The sequence below is a fragment of the Podarcis liolepis genome, assembly GCF_965112155.1.
Source record: "Podarcis liolepis genome assembly, chromosome: 9".
Taxonomy (NCBI): Eukaryota; Metazoa; Chordata; class Lepidosauria; order Squamata; family Lacertidae; genus Podarcis; species Podarcis liolepis.
In genome coordinates, this window is record NC_139564.1 from 12,243,744 (window position 1) to 12,270,377 (window position 26,634).

General features: G+C 44.3%; 1 protein-coding gene and 1 long non-coding RNA gene across 2 annotated transcripts in view; one reads left to right on the top strand and one right to left on the bottom strand.

The window, feature by feature from the left end:
• The window catches only part of LOC310686055, a 448,979-nt gene that overhangs the window by 225,762 nt on the left and 196,583 nt on the right, over positions 1–26,634 (top strand). The window lies entirely within an intron of this gene.
• The window catches only part of ANTXR2 (ANTXR cell adhesion molecule 2), a 149,534-nt gene continuing 126,353 nt past the window's right edge, over positions 3,454–26,634 (bottom strand). The window contains exon 17 of the mRNA XM_083458840.1: positions 3,454–6,844. Within this exon, the coding sequence (XP_083314966.1) occupies positions 6,806–6,844 (39 nt within the window). The 3' untranslated portion in view covers positions 3,454–6,805. The remainder of the gene's footprint in view (positions 6,845–26,634) is intronic.

Sequence of the window (26,634 nt, forward strand, 5' to 3'; positions counted from 1 at the left end):
CCTGCACAAATACAGTGGTACCTCGGGTTACAGACGCTTCAGGTTACAGACTCCGCTAACCCAGAAATAGTACCTTGGGTTAAGAACTTTGCTTCAGGATGAGAAAGAAATCATGTGGTGGCAGTGGGAGGCCCCATTAGCTAAAGTGGTGCTTCAGGTTAAGAACAGTTTTAGGTTAAAAACGGACCTCCAGAATGAATTAAGTTCTTAACCCGAGGTTCCACTGTATGAGAGATTCATAGAATCACAGAATTGTAGAGTTGGAAGGGAGCCCGAGGGTCATCTAATCCAACCCCCTTCAATGCACGAATCTCAGCTAAAGTATCCATGACAGATGGCCACTCAGCCTCTGATTAAAAACCTCCAAGGAAGGACAGAGCCCACCACCTCCCAAGGCAGACCGAGCAGCTCTTTCGGAAAGTTCTTCCTGATGTTGAGTTGGAATCTCCTTCTTGTAACTTGAAGCCATTGGTTTGACTCCTACCCTCCAGAGAAAGAGAAAACAAGCTTGTTCCCTCTTCCTCGTGACAGCCCTTGAGATATTTGAAGGTGGTGCTGTGGGTTAAACCACAGAGCCTAGGGCTTGCCGATCAGAAGGTCAGCGGTTCAAATCCCCGTGACGGGGTGAGCTCCTGTTGCTCGCTCCCTGCTCCTGCCAACCTAGCAGTTCGAAAGCACGTCAAAGTGCAAGTAGATAAATAGGTACTGCTCTGGTGGGAAGGTAAACGGCGTTTCTGTGTGCTGCTCTGGTTCACCAGAAGTGGCTTAGTCATGCTGGCCACATGACCCGGAAGCTGTACGCCGGCTCCCTTGGCCAATAAAGCGAGATGAGCGCCGCAACCCCAGAGTCGGCCATGACTGGAGCTAATGGTCAGGGGTCCCTTTACCTTTATCACATCTCATCTCAGCCTCCTCTTTTCCAGGCTAAACATACTCAGCTCCTTCAACCGTTCCTCATAAGGCCTGGTTGCCAGACCCTTGATCATCTTGGTTGCCCTCTTCTGCACATATTCCAGCTTGTCAATATCCTCCTTTAATTTGGCTGCCCAGATTCCCATGGCCTCTTCTGGTGGTCAATCTCAGCAAGCCACCAGCAATACGGTAGTACAAGAAAACTCTAAGGTATAAAGGAAAACCCTTATTTGGTGCAGGCAAAGATTTCTTTGAAACAAGGAGGTGATGGTACCACAGTTAGACACTTTCACCCTAACCCTAATTCCAAAGCTTCCGGTGCCAGCACAGCTACACATTGGCAAAGAACTACCGCAAGATTTCTCCTAAATTTCATGCTGGGAGCAGGGCCAGAGGTATTCATTTAGGGTGCCACAAGAATGCCACACATTTTTTCCAGCAAAAGAACTGTGTTCAAATGGGCACAATCTATAGGACTGTGCATTGATTTATCAGTTATGGGTACAATTAGGCAGCTTTAAGCTCCACAGCTATCAATGGGCAAATGAAATTGTGTCCTTTAACCTGATGTGTTTAAATCAAGGGAAATTTCAGTGTTTATTTATTTGAGGTATTTATATATCTCTTGATCGCAGTGGTTTGTTGAATGATCATGCCCGCTGTATGCATTCTAAGCCTCTTGCAATAACTCACTAATGCACACTAGCTGAGTTCCATAAGGCTCATTGAAATAAATGAATTTTAATCTTTGGTTAACACCAGCTTTTTCTCTCGTTTGTGAAACATTTCAACTATTGACAGAATACCAGTTCAACACGATAGTGTTCCTTTTAAGAAACACTCAACGATCTGCTTTCCTCACAAGGCAATCGTAAGCAATTCATATCCATGCATTATTTGTATGTGACCAACAATAAAATAATTGCTTCCTCATACAATGAAGATTAAGGCAGAAATACAGTTATGCGTACAAGGCTGTGTCTGGCTGATGAAGTGGTATTAAAATTTGCTCTTCTCAAAATATTAACCAGAAATAACCTGGTGAATCTAAGCGCAAGAGACGACTGCAATACTTTGAAGAACTTGTGATGTGTTTGTATATGTGTTGCTATGATTTGGGATAAAAAGGAGAAGTAAAATATTTGCGGGGAAGCGAGGCAGCTTTTAATAGATTCCATTTCCCTATCTAGGTATCTGAGCTATGCATCAGAGTCCAACAGAAAACTTGGTATATTGTTCCTAGGGATGGGAGAAATTGGATTCAGTTCACATTTAAAGGTGCATCTACTAAATCAGCACTTTTGAAACAAGATGCAAACGAAAACACAATCATCTTTTGAAATTTGCACTTTGCTAATATAATTATGATGTATAAAAATGCAAAGTAACTTGGAGAAGGGCTTTTAGTGTGGCTGCCCCTATTCTGTGGAATAGCATTCCCATCAAGATCCAACAGTTGCCCAATTTACACTTTCTGGAAACAGTAGAAAACAATTTTATTCTGACAGGTTTTCCCCAGGCAGTTAAATGTTTGTTTTTTTACCACAAGCGCCTCCTTGTTAGGGTTTTAGTCTTTTTTAAACATGCTTGCTGTTTTTGTGTTTTCAGCTTTTTTGTGTTTTCAGTTTTTTATTCATGTGTCAATCACCTTGAGATGGTAGCTTAGAAAAGGACTAATACATCACTGGAAATACTAGTGTGCATATGAATGCATGTATTATAATTATAAATTAAATTTGTATACTGCCCTTCATCTGAAGGTCACAGGGTGGTTCACGGCATAAAAACACAAAATACATCATAGAAGAACAAAAAGAAACCAACAATCCCCTTGCCTTCCACAAACACATTCAACAGGTCACAGAATGTGAAAATAACACACGATAATGCATTCTATATGGGGAAATTGCAAACAGGTTTATAATGTGCAAAAATGCATGCAAAACGTGTATATTGTGAGCAATTTGCACTAAAATGCTGATGAATTTTCATGAGGACTTTTTAAAAAACACACACACACACACAAACTGATGTGGGAATATGGGCTATGGAACCTGAGTGAAAAATGAGAAAATAAAATACATTGGCTTGTGAATCAATTGGGGTTGGCCAAATAAATTCAGCCATCCCTAACTGATGCACAAGCCAATATATTTTCATTTTAATGGTATTTTGGTAAGAAAAATAAAACTTGAGCTCCATTATGACTTGTATATTTACATATTTAAGTGGGATTACTATGCTTGTTTTAAAATTTCACCATAGAATGTATTACTGTAATCCATTGCATTCACCTATTTTTCACAAGCCCTCATGCGTGTGCACACACAAATACACACATGATACTTCATGATGTTCCTGGGAGTCCTGTAACCCCCCGAGTCCTCTTCTGTACTTTAGAAATATACTGGAAGAAAAGTATGCCTTTATTTCCCCAAATTGTGCTGTTGATATCGACACCTGCATCTTACCAAAGTGTTATGACTCCATCATGAATGCCATGAAACCTCATTCAGCGATTAACAGAGATGACTCTTATAATTTTATAAACATATAGCTTTAATACATTTAATAAACTCTCTTAAATTAATAATGCTTTGGTACATTTGCATTGAAGCTCACTGCACATGAAGTTGGTAAACACACCCGTGATTATTATTAAACCAGGGGCTTTAAAAAAAGTAGGCATTAAATTATGTCCCTATTTCCATCAATATTTAAAAATATGCATTTCAGCTACTACATATATTTAAATATTGTAAGTATTTTTACATGAGTAACAAAAAAGGTTTCATAAAATAACGAACGCCATGCAATGTTAAACCCTGAGAAACCTTTGTTGTTCTGCATGAAGGACTATTATGATAAATAACCACATTTCAGTGTTTTTTATTTCTTGGAAATAGAAACTCATAAAGATGGAACTATATGATCAACATTAAATATGGCCCTTTGGAGCGCCACAAATATATTACCCATGTCTTTCTTTTAAATATTCGTTTTGGTTTTAGTTTTCTGCAACACAGAGCAATCATTTTAGAAAGAAAATAAAGAAATTGCTTTAAATATGCTATTTTACAGATAGCCATGGGTGTGTCAAGGTTATTTGCTTTCCTAAACATTTCACTTCAAAGGCAAAATTTCATGTTCAATGTCTGAATTGATTGCAAATTTCACACTCGGTAGTTCAATATCTTGACCCAAATCTATAGCACCATTTCCCCAGGTATGTGCAGAGCAGCAAATCAGAAAATGTACATGGTTTGGTTTTCGCCGTAAGCAGAGGAAGTCAGAATTTACACAGACATAACCAAGGTTTTGCAGTAAACTATAAATATCTGCTTGTGAAGGAACTGCAAGTGTTACATATTTTGGATATAAAATGGACAGCGTCGTCGTACTCTGACCCCGTCAAAAGGGTCTGCAGATCTGATCTTAGCTCCAATTCCATCCCCACTAGAGTCTGCCGAAAGTGATGGCGGCGGCACATTTTTCTGTCTTATTTACATTGCTAACACTGCGCATCGCCCATGCTGTAGCATCTGACAAATTTAAATAATTGTACAGCCAGCGTAAATCCCCTGAGTTAGCCTGTGACATGCCTTCTTGAAACTCATGCGATGACATCGGAAGGTGGGTCTCCTGGTCGAAGCCAGAAGCCAAGGAGGATGGTACCCCCCCCCCAGCAAAAAGAAGGCACTGGTTCTGGAGAGAAGGGCTTAAATAAAAAGAGTGGAATGACTTGTAGTAGCACCTCAGGTAAAGGATTTCATCCATGCGAGCTCACACAGGGTGTTGGCAACGCTACCGGCGATGTCAACAATCTCCAGCCCAAAATAGCTGTTAAGCATTGTGTGGCGGGAGTCTTGCTTCGGGAAGAGCCGCAAATTTGGCCATCAACCAAAGGGGAATTATTCCACGCCCCTTGGGATTTCAATGAAAAGCAACAAAGGGGATAATTAGACCAGCACGCATCCCTTTCGCTCTTTCCCGTCTTCCGCGCAGGCATGCCCACCAAACGTGAAATGTTCGCCTTTTCCCCTCAGACGTGATGGTTGTTGAACTTATTTTTAGTGTCATTTGATAAGCCTCCCTGCGCGCAGAGAGACATCCCACTGACCCAGCCACTGGTCATTGTCTATACCGGTTCCCATCAAAGTACGCGCACTTTGTCAGGTTTCGACTCGAATATCCATTTTGCATCTGAAGTACAGTATCGAAAGTGACTGGATCATTTGAGCCTTTTTCTTCAGCTGCTGCCTCCTTCCTCCCCCACAGTGCTTCCACTCACGCTAACATAATTTGGCACTGCCGACGTGACACAACACTGGTTTTTCCATTAAAAAAAATAATAATACATAGTTTGTCAACGTTTTACCAATGGCCGGCACTCCAGCACATTTAATTTATAAACTGAGGAAAGGAGACGCCTCGTCTCCCATCTCCCTCTCTCCTTTCTTGGCCCCAGTGTTGAATTTCCACCAAAGCATGGTACCCCCTCAAAAAACCGAGTAATGCGCATACAGTAATAGGTCATTCAATGTCAAAAGGCATAAAAAAGATGAGCAAAACCTTCACAGGCTGCTGCTTGCTGTTGCCTTTAATTATATTAATTAAACTTTGAAATTCTCATGCACAGAGAGTTGCTGGCTTGTGACGCTGAAGAGCCCTTGGAGATTTGTGGGGTGGGGGTTGGGGGTTGGAGAGGAGAGAGAAAAGGACCCTGAGATGCCAGCGTTGTGGCAATGGCTTTTTTCCAATCTTATAACAACAACAACAATAACAATAACAACAATACATAAGCCTAGAATGGCTAGGTATGTTTACAGAGGTGAATGTTTTCATGTGCTACTGAGTGCCGAGTGCAAAAAAGGGGGAGGTTAGAGAGGGAAAAATATCGGCCACAATGCCAAAGCCTGGGGTAGCGTCAGTCCCTCAATCTCTGCTTGAGATCCCTGGTTACAGGCTGTCTTCCTGTAGAATAACGCTCTATTAATTTTCCTTCCTGTCCTGGGTACATAATGAAAGAAAGGTGTCTTCAGAAACTAAAGGGCAAAGTCTCGCTTGCCACCAATACCTTGAGGCACCATGTCTACGATTTTGTCATGCATGTGCACTGCTCAGTGTTAAAGTGACAAGATTTTCAGTCAGAAGGTTCCCGTAAGGCACACTCCGATGGGCGGCAGTGGAGGGGGCTGGGATGGGACTTGGAAGGATTTCGTGACATGACATCGCTGAGAGGCAATGAACTCTTGCGTTTTCCCAAGCCTGGTGGGAATCTGAGTCTCCTGCCTGTGGCGAAGAGTTTCCTAGTTGAGTAGCAAGCAGTGTCGTCGCGTCCAAGAAAAAAGGCAGCTCCCACTAGGGGCACATGAAGGCTCGAGTGCATATTGTTCAGCTACAATAACAACAAAAGCCAATGTCATTGGTCATTCGGTTGTGATTCCTGGAACGGATCTTTCGTTGAAAACCTAGACGCGCACACTTTATAACATCACCTTTAGGCCATAGCTTAAGGGCAGAATGATCTGCTTTGCATGAAGAATGTTCCAGGTTCGGTCCCCAACATCTCTCCAGGTAGGATGGGAGAGATGCCCATCTGGAATTCTGCCAGTCAATGTAGGCAATGCACCGGACCAATGGTTTGGCTTGGTATACGGCAGCTTCCTATGTTCCTAAATAATATAATACGGTAATGAATACTGCATGAGGTAACAAGCTGAGAAGAAAATGGCGGGCATCAGAGCTTAGTGCGGCAGTAGGTGGCTCGCGGTGGAATCAAATGCAGCAAAACTTCCAGGCTGAGAGGCTGAAGTTGTTCTGAGGATTTTGTTTAAGTGCTTTGTTGGCGTTCTTTGGTTGCATCGCAGAAGTGGTGGCTCTTTGCCTTCCTTTACTGAGACTGAACTCGGGTGAAGTTCATGCAACGGCCCTAAAAAGAGAGAGAAAACACAATGAAGGTGTTAGTGTGAACGGCAGTAATAACTACATTTTAAAAACAAACACAGAATGGATGGATAATTAGTATGGATATAATCCTTTTGGATATAATCCCTGAGAATGACCATGCTATGATATTATTGGCAATAGGAACTCTGGCTATTCAGTCATTCAGATAACTGGAATCCTACAGAAATCCATAACATGAAAGAGAGAAAGCAACAGAGAGGCTCATGGCACCTTAAAGATTAACAAATTCATTAGCTTTTGTGGCCTACAGTCCACTTCATCAAATTTTGAAGCATAATTCAGGACAATACTTCATGCATCTGGTGACATAGGTCGTATTCCACAAGTGTTTATGCTATAAAAAAACCCATTGTTAGTCTTTAAGATGTTACAATAATCTTTCTTTTCATTTCAGCATGTTGTTGTTGCTATGGTCAAAGTACCATGAGTAAGAAATCCCTGCTGATCTAATGCAGGTCACCAAGAGATGTGCCACTAGATCCTGATCTACTTCCTGCCCACCTGGGCAACCGATTAACACAACCATCTATCTAGAAAAATATGGTCAAAAGAGACATGTCGAAAGATCTGTCATTAATGGTTTCCCATATATTACTGTCTCTGAGCATTTAAACAATGCATATATCGATATTCAGTGGGAGACTCCATGGTTTGGTCTATCTTCTGGCTTTGCTGAAGACTAATCTGCAAATAAGGTTGCTAATGACAAGCAAACGACACTACTTGTCTTCAAGGTTGGCTGTCTTATTGTGTATAAACCAAAAGATTAACAATGGAACACTGTCCAAGTTCTAACTTGGAGGGGCCTGATGTATTTGCTTTGGCTTATGTAAAGAACTCATGTCTGACATGCTCCTCTGATTTTGGCTCCAAAGAATAAAAATGAAGTCGGTCAGGTGATAAGCTTTCCGTGGATCAATTAAATCACTGTTTAAATCAGCATGGTAAAATACACTGTGTAATTTCTCACGGCCTCTTTCTCATAGAGTACTGCAACTGATTCTACAGCCATGTGGCTTCACGCATCAGATGAATTAGGTGTTGGCCAACAAAAGCTTATGCTAAGATAAAGAGGTCAGTTCCACAGAAATCGTTGGAGGTTCTGCTACAACCGACTGAATACAGATATTTTTCTGGACCATTTAAGTACCATATACCCGATATCCCTAATAAAAATTTTTACCATAGTAAACTAAGAGCATAACTCTCTTTAAACACATTGTCCACGGTGGATAGATTAATGTAATCATGATTTGCATCATCACCCAGCAGAAGGCCTTGATTAAAATCAAGAGCATGAGCAGCTTGCTCAGCAAGCAGGGCCACACCGGGTATGCATCATGCTCTGAAGGAATGTAGATTTACATATATTAGTTGCATGCAATTAACATAATTTGCGCAACACATTCAGGACCATGACTAGTGTCAGCCTACAGTTGGCGAAATTGCTGCTCTTCATGATCTAAATCAGAAACTGTTTTGAAATGTTTAGGTTGCTTTTGAACTAATTAACATACTGTAAGGCAATATTAACTAATATAATATACTTAATTGATTTTTTCCCTTTCCCTGATTTTTTTTTCTTTTTTGAAAATAAAAATGATCTAGCGAAGTCCTAGTGAATGCAAAAAATACCCAGAATTTCAATTCACAGAAGAGGAAGGGAAACACCCAAACTCAGAGAGAGAGGATGGAGGATCTTTTTGCACTTGGAAGCCCAGAATAGCCCATGTGGATGGGGAAGGCAGATTCCACTTCTGACGGCAGAAGATACTGAACTTGTGCAACTCGGAATAATTGCCTACATCTGATCCCAGCACACACCTGTGCTCAGATGTAAAACACACACACACGCTTCTGCAGACAAATGCAAATGGCATATATGTCCCTGTGTCCTGCACCTCTGATGCACAGGTTTTCTGTGTGCTCATCAAGCATTTTTGGGGTGTAGATCTGGATCAGGCCCACTGCTTTTAAATCCACTCTGCTTCTTCTTTTTTAAGTAAAATCTACACACTTTTTTTTTTAATGAATCAGTTACCATATTTTTCGCCCTATAGGACGGACTTTTTCCCCTCCAAAAATGGAAGGGGAAATGTGTGTGCGTCCTATGGGGCGAATGCAGGCTTTCGCTGAAGCCTGGAAAGCGAGAGGGGTCGGTGTGCACCGACCCCTCTCGCTCTCCAGGCTTCAGGAGAGCCGCAGCGCCAGCCCCACAAGGTCGGGGGGCAGCGGGGAGGCGGAACGCCGCCATCCCACTGTCTCCCGATGTGGTTTGGAGGCTGACGGCGGGGAGATGCGTGCTTCTCCCCACCGCCAGCCCCGCAAGCTCCAGGGACAGCTGGGAGGCGCAGCGCGTCTTCCTGTTGTCCCCGGACCTGGTATGCAGGCGGGCGGCGGGGAGAAGAGCGCTTCTCCCCGCTGCCAGCCCCACAAGCGCCTGGGGGGGAAATAATTTTTTTTTCTTTATTTCCCCCCCAAAAAACTTGGTGCGTCCTATGGGCCGGTGCGTCCTATGGGGCGAAAAATATGGTACAAAAAGTATTCAACTAACTTTCACTCAGTAGACCCACTGAAATCAATGGACCTGAGTTAGCCATGTGCATTCATTTCAATGGGCCTGCTCTGGGTAAAAGTATGTTAAATACAAATTACGTGCCCCCCCACCCCACCCAAACCATTCATAGAACAGTACCACAAAATAAATACAGCAACCCTAAACGTATGTGTCCACAGCACAGGTGTAATCTTTCTGCAAATGGGGTTGTGGTGGTGGTGTGCTTATCCTGAGGTTGAAATGTCCCATCCCAGGCCAGGATCTGACACAACCATTAGGTGATGTCAAGGTCCCCTGTTCTGTGGTGGCTCCCCGTTTGTCGAATGCCCTCCACAGGGAGGTGTGTTTGGCTCCTTCAATATACCCCTTTAGGCACCAGGCAAAAACATTTCTCTTCGACCAGGCCTTTGATCGATTAATATTCTATGTACAGCCTTTTAACTGTGGTTGTTTCTTGTTGTTTTCCTTTTAACTATTTATTTGTGCTTTTACCTTGTACAGTGGTACCTCGGGTTAAGAACTTAATTCATTCTGGAGGTCCGTTCTTAACCTGAAACTGTTCTTAACCTGAGGTACCACTTTAGCTAATGGGGCCTCCTGCTGCTGCCACCGTGCAATTTCTGTTCTCATCCTGAAGCAAAGCTCTTAACCCGAGTTACTATTTCTAGGTTAGTGGAGCCTGTAACCTGAAGCGTCTGTAACCCAAGGTACCACTGTATTCTTATCTTGTGATTCCGCCCTGAGATCTTATGATGAGGGGTGGTATATAAGTCTAATCAATCACTAAAATAACTAAAAATCGCATCGGATTAAAAGGCGGTGCCAAAAAAGCACAGTGCAGCGCAGTCAAGGGACTGGAAAAGAGAGTGTTGTATGTACAATCTAAGTGGAGTGGGTTCCTATTACGGATTGAGAACTTTGTCATCTCAGTGCAGTGGTACCTCGAGCTACAGACTCCGCTAACCCAGAAATAGTACCTCGGGTTAAGAACTTTGCTTCAGGATGAGAACAGAAATCGCACGGCAGCAGCAGGAGGCCCCATTAGCTCAAGTGGTACGAATTAAGTTCGAACGAATTAAGTTCTTAACCCGAGGTACCACTGTACTGTGTAAATCACAGCTGCATAAGTCATAGATATAGACCAGCCTTCCCCAACCAATGTTTTGAACAACAACTCTAACCATTGCTCACCATTGGCCATGCTGGCTGGGACTGTTGGGAATCACAGTCCAAAACATCTGGAGGGCACCACAGTTTGAGGAGGCAGGCACAACCACCAGAGACTACACCAGAATATTAAGACCAGCAAGATGCGTCCAGTTCCCTGAGCTTTCTTATTTGTCTCACAGAATATTCGCTGTGTGCCTAGATTGCCATAGCCAACAACTCTAGTGTTCTGATGGTAATGCCCTGACCCATTTTCACACGTTGACTGGGGATCTGTAACCCTGAGCTGAAACAAGTCGGGCTTTCCAAATTAGCAAATGAAATATATTATGAATATTCAGATAAGAACACACATATGCTAGGTTCATATTTACTGGAAGTCAAGCAACCTAATCTAATCTGAAGTTTGAATTTTGAATAGCATGTGAATGAAGTGAAGTAGACAAAGACTGGGGGAAAACTCCCTCTGACTTCCGTGGACTCTGATGTACATATGTTATGGTGAATGTTTGAAAACGGTTGATGGTTGACATTTACATGGGAATGTTGACAATCTCAGAACTCTGTCAAGGTCTAAAGAAATCAAGAGACACCACAGGAGATGTTGACAGTCATCTAAATGTGATTGTCAGCATTCTCTTGTGTATGTCACAAAAGTACACATACATGTATCTCTTTTCAGGAATCCACAAAATCCATCCAAGATTGTCAGCGCTCCAAATGCAATTGTAAATAGTCACCAACACCAAACATTTATGCATAATCCACAGCAGTAATAAATAATAATAATAATAATAATAATAATAATAATAATAATAATACAACTTGGCATTTATGGAATGTGTTCAAATATTAAAAGTGGCTCGCATATATTGCCTCCAAAATTGTTGGGATGCGGTCAGGCATTGTGACAAACCATAGTTTTCACTGTGTATATATAAACAAGAAACTAAAATGCAAAGTAAACTATGTTTTGCTGAGAACCCAGAACAAAAGCTTCTAAACTCTCATTCACAGAGGAGAAAGAATGGGAGCTTAAAGCGGCTTGCGCTTGTAACGACAGACCATGGTTTGCAGTTAATCTGAATGCAGTTGTTGAGTCCATCTTTATTACTACTGGCTTGCAAATTGCAAATGACCAGTGTTTGACTATGAAACTAATTAGAAACCTCCCCAAATAGCTTATTTCTGTGTGGGAAGATGTCACACCACTGATCTCACTACTGTCCAGTCTGGCTCACAACAGTAACTCGAGATACTTGTTGCTGGAGATACTGGAAAATGAATCTGAGACCTTGTTCAGTACATACAAAGGCCTTTCTATCACCCCATGGTTCTTACCACCCGCCACTATCCAGCTACCAAGCAAACAGAGGGTTATGAGATATTCATCCATGTCAACGGAGCATTTTCTCTTTATGCATTCTCAATTTTATCTCCCCCCTCCATATTGATGGGCTTGCAGATGAGAGGCATTAAATCAAAACCGTACATAGAAGGGGGAATCTTTTTGTGAGCTGCAAGCCTGCTTTATCCGAAGGCAGGATGTTGGAAAACACACAGAAAGTGCTAATTAACTTTGAAGGTCGGGGTGTTGTATCGCCATGGATGTATCAGCAAGGATTCCATGCCAGTGCAGAAAAGAACAAGTTGCACGTGTAGGTAATGGAATGTGACAAGGTTTGCGCTGCTTTGTAATGCATGCATGCAGAGGGCACATTAAAAGTTGCCACAGAAAGCCGGAGCAACTTCCTGGCGTTGAAATTAATTTGTTGTCCCAAATCCTACCCAGAACCCATTGCTCCCGATTCCACTTCCACGCACATTTGAAACCTGAGGAGTGGAATTTGAAATTTAGTGCATAAGACATTTAAAAATAAATAAATAAGAAGAGCTCCAACACATTTGATCAAGGTAAATGTTCACACATCCCTTTTGCATGTGAACGGTGCCATTTTGGCTATATAAAGATCGACCCCCCCACCACTGAGCTTGGGGGGGGGAGGGAATGCTATTGCATTATAAAGCTGTACAGTGGTACCTCGGGTTAAGTACTTAATTCGTTCCGGAGGTCCGTACTTAACCTGAAACTGTTCTTAACCTGAAGCACCACTTTAGCTAATGGGGCCTCCTGCTGCTGCTGCGCCACCGGAGCACAAGTTCTGTTCTCATCCTGAAGCAAAGTTCTTAACCTGAGGTACAATTTCTGGGTTAGTGGTGTCTGTAACCTGAAGCGCATGTAACCTGAAGTGTATGTAAGCTGAGGTACCACTGTATATAAAAACCTTGCTCCTGTTTTTAGGGACTTTCTTCTTGTGACATCCCTCTCTTTTGAATTGTCTCCCCAGAGTTCAGTTTAATTGTTTTTGGGAGTTCTCTCTCTCTCTCTCTCTCTCTCTCTCTCTCTCTCTCTCTCAGGTCAGATCAGGCACCCCCAACCTGCGGCCCTCTAGATGTTTTCACCTACAACTCCCATGATCCCTAGCTAACAGGACCAGTGGTCAGGGATGATGGGAATTGTAGTCCAAAACATCTGGAGGATTGGGGATGCCTGGGTTAGATTTTGTTGCCTGTTGTGATCACACCATGGGTTTTCTGTACAGTTTTTATTTTCTTCTATGTTTTAGCTTGGGAGGCCTTGGCTGAAGTACGACTAATGAACTATTTTAAATAAACTAGTGTTAGATATGGGATGGAATTCACTGATCGGGATTTCTCTCCTCCAGCACAGAAAAACGTGAGGAAGCTGAACCACCTTCTCATCCCCACTTCCACAGTCATTGCGGTGGCTTAATGTTACATTCATGCCCTCTTACTCAATTAAACAATCAATACATCCAATTTGAATTCAGATGTATCATGCCTTGTAAATCATTGGGTCATAAACCTTAACAATACCAACATGCAGTCGGTATAAAATTGAACTAAATTAGTGTCTTAGGGCTACACTAATTAAAACATGAGTTATGCAGGCATCCCATGATTGTCTCATGAGTGATCAGCGTAGCTTGGGTGGGCCAATATGCTTAAGGATGAAGGTTTAAGGAACGGGACCTGTTTTGGAATCCTAAAAGAGATTTTAAAGCAGCACACATATTCGATGCCTTTATCAACCTTGAACTTTCCCCCTTACTATCTCGATAAAGCCAGGTGTTTGGAATCCTCTACAAGAGACCAGCAGCATAACGTTTAAAAAGAAGAAGAAAAACTCAGAGGAACTTTTGCAAGACACTTGTAGGATCACTCCGCCAATAATAAATAAAAAGGCAGTATTAAAGCCATTGGGTGACATCCAAAGTCATGCCCACGGAAATCACTGGACTTAAGTCCATTACTTTCAATGGGTTTGCCCTGCGTATGACTTCACATCTCCTGCTGTGAACATGATTAGTGCAGCGTGTAAGGCAAGCACCAGCCATTTCTAGTTTGAGTGACAATTCCCGTGAACTTCACTTTAAATTATTTTGGGGGTGCCCGTTATCTTGTGAAAAGGTGCCAGCTTCAGGAGGCACCGAATCAGTTGTGATCGCCCAAAAGAAAGAAATGCAACGAGTTGCTTGTCTTGTCGAAAGTCAATATTAACTTCTCTCAATGTTACTCTGATGTTTCCACCGAAAAAGGACCATCTTGGCTGTCTCTTGGTGCAGACCCGAGTTATCGAGCCTGAGCTTCCATAGCCATTACTTGGCCATCAACCACCACTGGCAGGACTGGCAGCAATAGATCTATGCTTATTTCCTTGACATCTGATGGGAGGGTGTTCCACAGGGTGGGCGCCACTACCAAGAAGGCCCTCTGCCTGGTTCCCTGTAACCTCACTTCTCGCTGGGAGGGAACCACCAGATCTATCTCAAGATCTATGCTTAAGATAATACTTTCACTCTTTTGCTAATCATGCTGTTTTTATTGTGTATTTTATATTTGACTTCCTTTAGTAATGTTTTCTTTTGAAATGTTCAATATTTTTTTTTTGTACCTTGGCTGCATTAAATGTGCATTCTGTAGCTGACCTCCTTTGCAATGTTTTGTTTTGAAATCTTTAGTTTCCTGTTTACTGCTATACTTTATGTTCAACTTTATATCCAGCATGAAACTCTGGACAGCTGCTGCCAGTCAGTGTAAAAAGCACTGAACTAGATGACTGAATGCCCTGCCTCAGTATAGGGCAGCTTCCTGTCTTCTTCCAGCTAGACTGGTGACTGGGAGTGGCCGCCGAGACCATATAACACCAGCCCTGAAAGACCTTCAGTGACTCCCAGTACGTTTCCGAGCACAATTCAAAGTGTTGGTGCTGACCTCTAAAGCCCTAGACGGCCTCGGTCCAGTATACCTGAAGGAGTGTCTCCACCCCTATTATTCAGCCCGGACACTGAGGTCCAGCTCCAAGGGCCTTCTGGCGGTTCCCTCCCAGCAAGAAGTGAGGTTACAGGGAACCAGGCAGAGGGCCATCTCAGTAGTGGCACCCACCCTGTGGAACGCCCTCCCAACAGATGTCAAGGAAATAAACAACTACCTGACTTTTAGAAGACATGTGAAAGCAGTCCTGTTTAGGAAAGTTTTTAATTTTTGATGTTTTATCGTGTTTTTAATATTCGGTTGGGAGCTGCCCAGGGTGGCTGGGGAGGCACAGCCAGATGGGTGGGGTATAAGTAATAAATTATTATTATTACAGTGGTACCTCGGAACTTAATTCGTTCTGGAGGTCCGTTCTTAACCTGAAACTGTTCTTAACCTGAAGCACCACTTTAGCCAATGTCGCCTCCTGCTGCCACCGCGCTGCTGCTGTCCGATTTCTCTTCTCATCCTGAAGCAAAGTTCTTAACCTGAGATACTATTACTGGTTTAGCGGAGTCTGTAACCTGAAACGTCTGTAACCTGAAGCATCTGTAACCCGAGGTACCACTGTATTCTTCTTCTTCTTCTTCTTCTTCTTCTTCTTCTTCTTCTTCTTCTTCTTCCATTCTCTCTCTTCATGTGAATGAAGGTAGGGGCTCTCTAGCTCTACGCAACTCGCCGAGCAACTGTGAGATATCTATATCACACACACACACACACACACACATGCACACACACACACACACACACCTGACATAACTTTGCAGCACAGGCATACTTTTATCAGTACAACCCTCCCTTAACACACCCACCTGACTGCACTGCTGAGAGGTAAAATAGATCATGTGCACACTGCAAAAATCCTGAAGCAAGATTGCATGCAACCGTTTCCTCCGGGTCCTCTAAGATGGCAAGACCTTATGCTTTTGGACAAATGAGCGATAAAGCACAAGGCGCTGATAGCACAACAGTGCAGAACTAGTAAAAAATAAATAAATCCCAAGGTATTTAGTTGCAAGCATTTCCCTCTAACCCTGTTACATTTAGCATTTAGGAGCTGACATCACCAGCCCACTGCTGAACTTAAGTGTCATGTTTTCCAGTCTGGGAGGTGTTAACATTCTAGCGGCGTTAACATTCCCCTGTGCCTCCTCTGGCTCCCTGCACAGGATGTATTTCACTGCTATAACTGCTGGAATATTGGGCTCACCTCATAAATATCCATGGACACCTGCAGTTTAGTTTAAATACTGTATATATATTTAAACACAGGGAGTGGATTGATATATTTACTTTGGAAAGGGATTAGTAAACGCCAACGCTCTAGGCGGCTTTGAAATGTGGCCAAAGTTTGAAACAGGCACTTCCTCGCGCAGAGTCTTTGGCTGACAAAAAGTCCTTCAAGAACAAAGACTAAGGCAGTCAGATTGTGTCCTTTAGAGGCTAACTCAGTCATTTCAGCACATACTTTCAAACAGCCAGATACATGCAATATTCACGGAAAGTGAGTCTTAAAAAATTTAATTAAAAAAAAACCCAGAACGTCCCTTTCAAAGGCATTCTGACTCTAGATTATTACTCCACCCAGATTATTACCAGATTATTTCCTAAGGGATTATGTGTTGTATATCTTCCTTTTGTGGCTGTTAAGTTGCTTGGAGACCTTTGGGCGACAAGCAACTAACAAGTTTAATAAATGAAATAAAATGAATGCTAAAATCCTCCTTGTTACTTAACCGGGTGATGTTCCAAACTATGCCAGGGTGAGACACACGTCTCCCAGATTTCTATACTTCTGGATTGGTGGGATTCACAGGCACAAGACAGGCCTGGGAGCTGGAAATGGGTGGGTCAAATTCACTAGGTCTCTCTGCCCATATCCACACCATACGTTCCAAGCATTATTAACAGCCATGGCTTCTCCCAAAGAATCCTGGGAAATGTAGTTTGCTAAGGGTGCTGAGTTGTATGGGGAATCCCGATTCCCTATTCAGCATTTATACCTGGTGAACGACATGGGTGAGGTTTTAAACACCTTGATGGGGAGGCTGAACAGGCTTGCTCACATGTTACGCAGAACACAGGCACATATGCACAAATGTTTGTGTGAAAGAAACACGGAAGTGATGTCATGCATATGAAATCGGAGCCAGTGAATGTTAAACGCATCCCTCGTCACAATTAACTGGAAGTAAATAAAACGGAATGGGCTAAAAGCAAACAATTCCAATTTCATCTCCAGGTGGATAGCTTCCTAGCACAGTAAAGTTTGAACATACAAACATTGGGTGTGGGGAGGGGTGGGGGTAGAAGAGGAGGTTTAGCTGGTGCCAAGATTTTGACTTTAAAAGCTGAGAGAAATTTTGGAGTGCAAGATCTACACCCTTGTGCAAATTAATTGAAACAAAACATGTTTTCTATCTTACTCGTAATCCTGTACTCAAAACAAACATGAAAAGTCAGTTGATCATTATGGTGTCAGAAGCCTACAGCCAAGAGAAGGAATGATGCGCTCGCCACAATATATTGAGGTTCTATGGAAGAGAGTTATTCCAGAGCTGGAAAAGAGGTATCCTGACGGTACTGGGATATTGTAGCAGGACCCCACATCGAAAGTGGTGAAGAAATTCATGACAGAGCAGCAAATACAGGTACTTGATTGGCCAGGGAATTCCCCGGACGTAAATCCCATTGAGAATTTGTGGGCTATATGCAAAAGTCGCCTCTGTGCTGTAGACTGTACGACTATGGAGAAGCTCATTCAGGCGCTGATTCAAGTATGGTACAGGGATCCGAAAATCAAATCAACAGTGACTGTTTGAAACTAGTAGACTCCATGCTGAACCGTGTTCAAATGCTGCTTAAAAATGGCGGAGGTCATATCCGTTACTAATGTACGTATATGTGAGTTTTGTACATGTATATGTGAGTTCTGTACGATAAACTGTATTGTTTGTTTCAATTAATTTGCACAAGGGTATATGTCCCAGGAACCCAATTGCCCCGCAGAGGATCCTGCAACCTGGGTAATGAAACAAGTGCTGTGTTCTGCTGGAGAAAGGGTCAAGGGTCCCAAGAGAGTCAACAGACTCTTATCACCCATGGTGGTTTTTTTAGTTCACAGGCTGCTTTTAGAAAATGCTATTAAGGGCAGCTCTTTTATCCCTGCTAATAGTGCTTATTTTGTAACTGGGCATATGGACCTAACAACCGTGCAGCCACAGAGCATAAACCCCTCACGTATGCGGTTGTCAGTCATTTAACCCGGTGCGTGCCGGGCCTGCAGAGGCAACACAGGCAGTTCATACTGATGCACCAACGTTAACAGCTCTGTCACCACTAGAAGAGCAAAGCAACAAACAAATCAAGGTTATTTTCAATGGTGGGTTTTATCTGCCTGTGCTCAGAATGAGTAATTGGGTGGTCAGGTAAGAGAAGCAATGAAGTTTCCTCCATTGGTGAACTGACCTGGGATCTTCGGATGTAGGGTGGTACACAAATTTAATTAATAGTAATAATACTGTAAAAGAAAATGTTCATAAACAAACTGATTTTACATGTAAATCTAGGACCGATTAACCATTAGTAGTGAAACTGTATACAGTGGACCCTCCAGATATAAACTGAATTCATTCATAGAATCATAGAATCATAGAGTTGGAAGAGACCACAAGGGCCATCGAGTCCAACCCCCTGCCAAGCAGGAAACACCATCAGAGCACTCCTGACATATGGTTGTCAAGCCTCTGCTTAAAGACCTCCAAAGTAGGAGACTCCACCACACTCCTTGGCAGCAAATTCCACTGTTGAACAGCTCTTACTGTCAGGAAGTTCTTCCTAATGTTTAGGTGGAATCTTCTTTCTTGTAGTTTGGATCCATTGCTCCGTGTCCGCTTCTCTGGAGCAGCAGAAAACAACCTTTCTCCCTCCTCTATGTGACATCCTTTTATATATTTGAACATGGCTATCATATCACCCCTTAACCTCCTCTTCTCCAGGCTAAACATGCCCAGCTCCCTTAGCCGTTCCTCATAAGGCATCGTTTCCAGGCCTTTGACCATTTTGGTTGCCCTCCTCTGGACACGTTCCAGTTTGTCAGTGTCCTTCTTGAACTGTGGTGCCCAGAACTGGACCAGTACTCCAGGTGAGTACATTCCGGGGGTCTGTTTGCACCCCGAAAATTATGTAAACAGAGGAGCGCTTCTGTGCACGCACACAGCGCTATCGAGTGCATGCGCGCAGTGAAACTCGGATGTATACACATCCGGGTTTGCCGTGGCCATAACCCGAAGATTCCATATCCAGAGGGATATGTAAGTAGTGGTACGACTGTATTCTGTTGAGTTTCAGAGACCAATGCATTGCCTATACTGTATATTTCTTTTGTTTCTATCCTCTTAATGTAGCCTGCCAACTCTCTGCACGCAACCCATTTCATTTCCAGGCCCATAACGTTCACTAAATGTTCACTGAGTGGTGGCAGAAGTAAGAACAGGAATACAGCCCTAGTAACTGTAATAGTAACTGTAGCACAAGTAGCAGCCACAGTATGGATAACTGCAGTAATAAAATACAAATAAAGTATGAATACTGGTTTCTGAAGGAAATCAGCCCTGAGTGCTCACTGGAAGGACAGATCCTGAAGCTGAGGCTCCCATACTTTGGCCACCTCATGAGAAGAGAAGACTCCCTGGAAAAGACCCTGATATTGGGAAAGATGGAGGGCACAAGGAGAAGGGGACGACAGAGGACGAGATGGTTGGACAGTGTTCCTGAAGCTACCAGCATGAGTTTGACTAAACTGCGGGAGGCAGTGGAAGACAGGAGTGCCTGGCATGCTCTGGTATATGGGGTCACGAAAAGTCGGACACGACTAAACGACTAAACAATAACATGAATACTGGTAACAGTCATTGCACTGGCACTGCTATTCAAGCCAGAAGTATAAATATACTACTAGTAGTAGCTGCTGTGATAACTGCAGTACCAATATCTGTAATGGAAACATGAAGTGATGTCACAGAACTTGTGCTTCTGGGCTCAGAAGTATGAGTTTTAGGGGTACTCATCTCGACTGCCGGGATGGGGGTGGCACTGTGGTCCAAACCACTGAGCCTCTTGGGCTTGCTGATTGGAAGGTCGGCGGTTCGAATCCCCGCAATGGGGTGAGCTCCCGTTGTTCGGTCCCAGCTCCTGCCAACCTAGCAGTTCGAAAGCACCTCAAAGTGCAAGTAGGTACCGCTCCAGCGGGAAGGTAAACGGCGTTTCCGTGCACTGATCTGGTGTTGCCAGAAGCGGCTTAGTCATGCTAACCACATGACCCGGAAAAACTGTCTGCAGACAAACACCGGCTCCCTCAGCCAGTAAAGCGAAATGAGTGCCGCAACCCCAGAGTCGTTCACGACTGGACTGGACTGGACTGTCAAGGGTCCTTTACCTTTTTACATATCGACTGCAAGTGAGTATTATAACCAGCACCAGCACCTGAAAGAAGCCAAGATACTTCCTGGATGTGGAAGGGTTGGGCCTGCTCAGCTCTTGTAATATGTGGATCGTATCAGACACATCTCTCCACCAGCAAATGTCCACTTCCATCTGCTGTGATTCTATATTGTGGGGACTGGCAAATTAAACCAGATGGGTGGTAGTTACAGCTGGGGAGATCTTTCTTAACCCATCCACACCCTTCCAATTTTAAGGCCTACAGAAATAATGCAAATAAGCTTTGAACACTCGGGAAAAGGCCTGTATAAATGCTAAGTACTAGCAAATAATATAAATGACAGCACCGTTTCCTTTTGTTAGACCCTATTGTTGTGAAGCAAAATGACTATCAAGTTGTCTAACTGATACCATTTCATTAGCAAATAATATCGTAACAGTAGTTGTTTGATATACCTCATTTAAGCCATTATTTGCCCGTACTTTTGAACTATACATCTTCTTTTTTTCTTTCCACTGGCAACCCTGGAACTTGCTGTTCCAAATGCTTGCAAAGCAGCATGGCAATTATTTAAATTAATAATGATAATTTAAATAATTGCCATTATTTCTACATAATAAACTAGGAAGGGTGGGACTCTAAAACAAGGCACGCTGCACATGAGATCGCTAAATGCTGCAGTCGTTAAGAACAAGGATTAAAATAGTATCGGGGTTTAACTCTTCAAGGAATGAAGGCAGATTCCTCATTAAGACAGTGATTGATAGATCCAGAGGCATAAGAGCTGAACCCGGACTTTAAACAGAGGAGGCAAAAGCAACAGAGACCCTCGAACACATTCTGCATATAACAGCCCTCTAGATGCCACTGTCATCCAGCTGTCATTCCACCAACCAAAGCAGCTGTTATGCTACCGGACAGCTAGCCTCTGAAGCACTGTTCAGCGCAATGAGTGCTAAGACCACTCCAAAAAGAGTCTAAAAGCCCGGGCAGCTTTCCTCCCTCAAGGCTAGGTGGGTGTTTTTGCTCCTTTATGTTATTTTTTCTGGCTACAGAGAACACAACTAGAAGGTTCAACTGTTCCTCCTGGAGGGATTTGTGGGATTTGTGTTAAGAATTTATTTGTTTGTTTGGTGTGTGTTTGTGTGTGTGTGTGTGTGTGTGTGAGAGAGAGAGAGAGAGAGAGAGAGAGAGAGAGCATGAGAGTGTGATCTATAGTACAAACAGCTGCAGGACAGCCGAAGTCCTGATTCAAGCAATTCCTGAGTAAGTGGTACAGAATCAGGGATGCAATATTTGCATCAAGCGCACTACAGTGGCACCTCGGGTTACATACGCTTCAGGTTACATACGCTTCAGGTTACAGACTCCGCTAACCCAGAAATAGTACCTCAGGTTAAGAACTTTGCTTCAGGATGAGAACAGAAATCGGGCTCCGGCGGCACGGCGGCAACTGGAGGCCACATTAGCTAAAGTGGTGCTTCAGGTTAAGAACAGTTTCAGGTTAAGAACAGACCTCCGGAACAAATTAAGTACTAACCCAAGGTACCACTGTATACTGCTTTGTTTCCTTTAAATTATTTTTGAGTGCCTGCGTGTGTGCATGCACACATGTGCAAAGAAGGGATGCATTTCCTAAATCAATAAATCAAAGTGAGTTCCACAGCCATGGGGCTCCCATGGAAAAGAATACAACGGTCCCTGGTGAGAGAGGAGAGCAGGCCGAGGGCTGATCAAACAAAGGCAAGCACAGGATCTCGCTCCCTCTCCCTGAGGCAGGATGTAAATAAAGGTGAGAGATAGGCAGCATCTCTCTTTGCATCAAGCCCCTGGCATGCCCTACTTCTCGTTTTTTTGAGGGGAGTAAAGACCCATCTCAGCACCTTGTCAGTTGCAACTGTGGACACAGCACAATGCCACAGGAACAGCTGAGCTGACCCATCAACGCCAGCCCTGTGATCTCAGCAGGGTGGACAGCCGGGAGAGCAGATCTGGCATGACAGTTAAATGTGCTCTCCTCGCCTTCTGATGACATCCTTGACAAACAACCTTCATGTTTCAGCATTCAGATGTCGTCAAGGGTTGGAGCTGCATGCCGCTGCAATTTTCAGCTGGCCTAGGCTCAATTTAGGCACTAGAAGTCACACTTCCAAGGGTGTCCCAGCAGCCAGTTTGGGAATGGGAGCCCTCCGGCTGCACGCCGAGTCTAACTGGGTCATACAATAAGCTGCCCCATACTGAATCAAACCACTGGTCCGTTTAACTCAGTACTGTCTACACCAGCGGTTTCCAAACGTTTTTGGGCCACCACCATCTTGGCTCCATAAACTCGCCCTCAGTTCCCACTACCCTGCCTTCTACAATGCATGATTCAGAGCAGCAGTTTGCATGACCCACTAAGGAAGACAATAACACAATAAAACTCAAAACAGTAACAATTAATTGCACATCTAGTCAAAGTCCAGTTAAAACTATCTGGCTTAATTCATTCAACAAAACTGATTTGTCAGGGTGGGTGACAGGAGCGGGTCAGCAATAACCCCCAAGGTATATGTGAGTTTAACTCTTTATTCAAAGAAACAAAAGAGCTCATGCCTAGTGAGCGCAGCAACTCTTCCCATAGGCCTTGCCCCAATGAGACAATTGTGAGGACTGAAAGCCTCTACCTCCCCACAGCTCTCAAAGTCTCCTCCTTCCCAGTGGCATAGCGTGGGGGGTGCAGGGGGGGCCGGCCGCACCGGGCGCAACATCGGGGGGGGGGCGCTCGCACTCGCAGCTCTCTGCCCCTACCTGGCTCACTCACTCTCTCTCACTGCAGTGCTGGCTGTGCGAATCTGATCCGAGCCGCCGGGTCGCCGCCCACTGTGGAGGGGGGGGTGCCAGGCGTGCGGTGCGGAGAGAGAGCGAGGGACTATCTGGGGGAGGGACAGTGCAGCGGCCGCCCAGCGCAGTGCTGAGCGCGGGAGAGAACCACACCAGACCAGACCAGGCAGCAGCAAGAAGAAGCTGGCAGTGGCGGCAGGTTAGGGGTTAGGGGGCGCAAATTACTTGCCTTGCCCCGGGTTAGGGGGCGCAAATTACTTGCCTTGCCCCGGGTGCTGACAACCCATGCTACGCCACTGCTCCTTCCTAAGCAAACTGAGATTTCTCCACCTTGTCTGTCTTTGCTCTGCCTTCTTCACACCTTTTCTGGTTCTGGGAGACTGAGGGGAGGGGAGTTGGTTGCAGCAGGAGGGGGAGACTCCCAGGCTTCTTCAGCAGCCTGCCTGACCTCTCCCTCTTGGCTCCCCTCCTCTCCAGCCTCCACTTCTACCTCTGAGTCTGGACTGCTCTCTGTTACAGCCTCTTCCTGCTCAAGAAACCCTGTTGCCTCATCATCTTCCAATGCCTCCTTTTCCTAGTCTGCTCCCTCTTCTCCCTCTGACCACTCATCATTGTTGTCCTACTACCACTCCCCTGACTCTGAGACTTCTTCCCTTGGGGGGTTCCCCAGCTGGTGCCTCCCACCTACTCTGCACCCAACTAGACTATGGCACCATTGGTATCATCTGATCCAGTGATACCAGTTTTTCAAAGTCTGATAGTCATTTACATGTGAAGTGCCTCCTGATGTCCCCTTGCCTCTTAGCGCTACTCCAGATAATCCCACCACCCCCATGGAGTGGTACTGCCTACTTTGGAGGGATTAAGGCAGAAGGCCTTCACCAGCCCTACCTGAAAATGTTAGGAACTGAACCTGGTATCTTCTCCATGCAAATTATATTCTCTACCACTGGGCTATGGCCATTCCTGGATGAGTTGACCAGAGGCTTTAGGACTGTTGGAGGGATTGCAGGCCTTAACAGCACTAAACAGCTGCCCTTTGTCCTTGCTCTTTGCCCTTCCTACAGTGACCATGTGCCCTTCTGCACATCTGCCCATGGCTTCCATGCTTGACCTTACACTTCCTGCCTTCTGCCACCCCAAGACTTTGCATCGAAAATTCTCAGAACAGCTGAATCTCCTGGAAGCAGATTTTAATTCCCTAGCAGGGAAGGGGGAATCTGTGTGCCCCTACAGATGTCATGGGACCACACTACCATGACCCCTGCTGGCTGGGAGGTGATGGGAGTTGGAGTCCAACCGCATTTAAAGAGCTGCAGGTTTCTCTCCCCTCGAGTTGCCTTGAGTTTTCAGGGAGATAAGTAGCCTGAAATATGCAAGTGGTTATCACATCCTCTGACTCGTTTCAGTTGGGATAACTCACAAAAGTGGAAATATGGTGATTGGCACAGTCCCAGATGTCCCATGCGAGGGGCTGCCTACTCCTGAGACAAGCTCTAGATCAGACACCCCAACCTTCAGCTCTCCAGATGTTTTGGACTACAATTCCCATCATCCCTGACCACTGGTCCTGCTAGCTAGGGATAATGGGAGTTGTAGGCCAAAACACCTGGAGGGATCATTTATCAGTGGCTTAGTGGGCAAACGTGAACATCTACGCCATGAAAAGCTAGCCCAAACTTGGGTCTGTTTTGGGGACTACAGTTCCCATCATCCCTGACCACTGGTCCTGATAGCTAGGGATGATGGGAGTTGTAGTCCAAAAACAGCTGGAGACCCAAGATTGGGAAACCCTGAGCTAGCCTTTAAACCCCTGATTTCTGCAAGTCAAGGTCCTGCTAAAAGCACGAGAGGCCAGGTCATTCTACCTGGTCAGCTGACACCCCTATCAACACACATAGAGCTTTAACCATCAGTTGTGTACAGGTCATTTCAATGAGCTGGAATTTCTGCTACATTTCCTCTATAGCTATTAAAAGATGTTTTTCATTGGGGGAGGAAGAGGGAGGTGATTATATCCATAAATTCTTGTCAGGTTTCTCTCCCTCCCCACCCCCTTCTAAATGAAGACATGGCAGCTTTCAATAATGAAGAAAACATATTTTGATAGCTATTTTTTTATGGTGTGCTGATAGTTTTAAATATACAGCGTAGCATATGTTTAACACAGAGCATATGGGGAAAAGGGAAAAGCAGGTTTTGATTCCCAGGCAAAATATGATTCATGCCTTAGCTGCCACTGTGCAAACACTGTCAGTGTAATAGATTAGGCAGCTATTAGCCACGGAAGTTAAGTGGAACCTCCATGGCCAGCGGAGTATATCTCGGAATACCAGGCACCAGTGAGATGCTGCCTCCTGCTGTTTTTAGGCTTCCTAAGGGTACATGGTTGGTGACGGGTAAGATAATGGACGCTGAACCAGATGGGCTTTGGAGCTCATCTAGCAGCTCCATATGTTTCAAGGACATGACTTGCCCCCGAGATTTCTGCGGTCTGTAGCTCTGCGAAGGCTCAGTTCTTTGGAGGAATTTGTGGGCTTTAAATACAAGGGAGATCGCAGAACTGGAACTGGGCCTCTTGGGCTTTCAAATCCAACCTTCTGCTAGATGCAGGAAATCAAGGAGTCAGAGAAATCCATCCTCTGCATAAAAATATAGACACCTGCCTTATACAGTGCCAGACTAACTCAGGCTACACTCATGTGTCCAATTATTCCAGTATACCTGAAGGTGATTCTCCATCCCCATCGTTCAACCCAGACACTGAGGTCCAGCTCCAAGGGCCTCCTAGCGGCTCCCTCACTACGAGAAGTGAGCTTACAGGGAACCAGGCAGAGGGCCTTCTCGGTGGTGACACCCACCCTGTGGAACGCCCTCCCAACAGATGTCAAGGAAATAAACAACTATCTGACTTTTAGAAGACATCTGAAGGCAGCCCTGTTTAGGGACGTTTTTAATGTTTGATGTTTTAATTGTGTTTTTAATATTCTGTTGGGAGCCACCCAGAGTGGCTGGGGAAGCCCAGCCAGATGGGCAGGGTATAAATAATATATTATTATTATTATTATTATTATTATTATTATTATTATTATTACTACTACTACTACTACTACTACTACTACTACTTCCCCGATGTGTCCGTAACAGATAATTCCCGCATTATGATTGAGTTTTCACATGACGTAAAAGAGGCTTCCAGAAAACTACAATGGTACCTTGGCTCTTGAACAGCCTAGTTCACAAACAATTTAGAACCCGAACGTCACAAACCCGGAATTGAGCATTCTGGTTCTCAATTTTTGTGGGGAGGTTGAACATGTCCTGAGTCCTGAGCTTCTGTTTTTAGTGTTGTGCTTCTGTTTTTAGAGAGATCGCACTGATTGGGCCCGTGAGGAGAAGCGTCCCGTCAGTGCTCTGCATCCCAGCC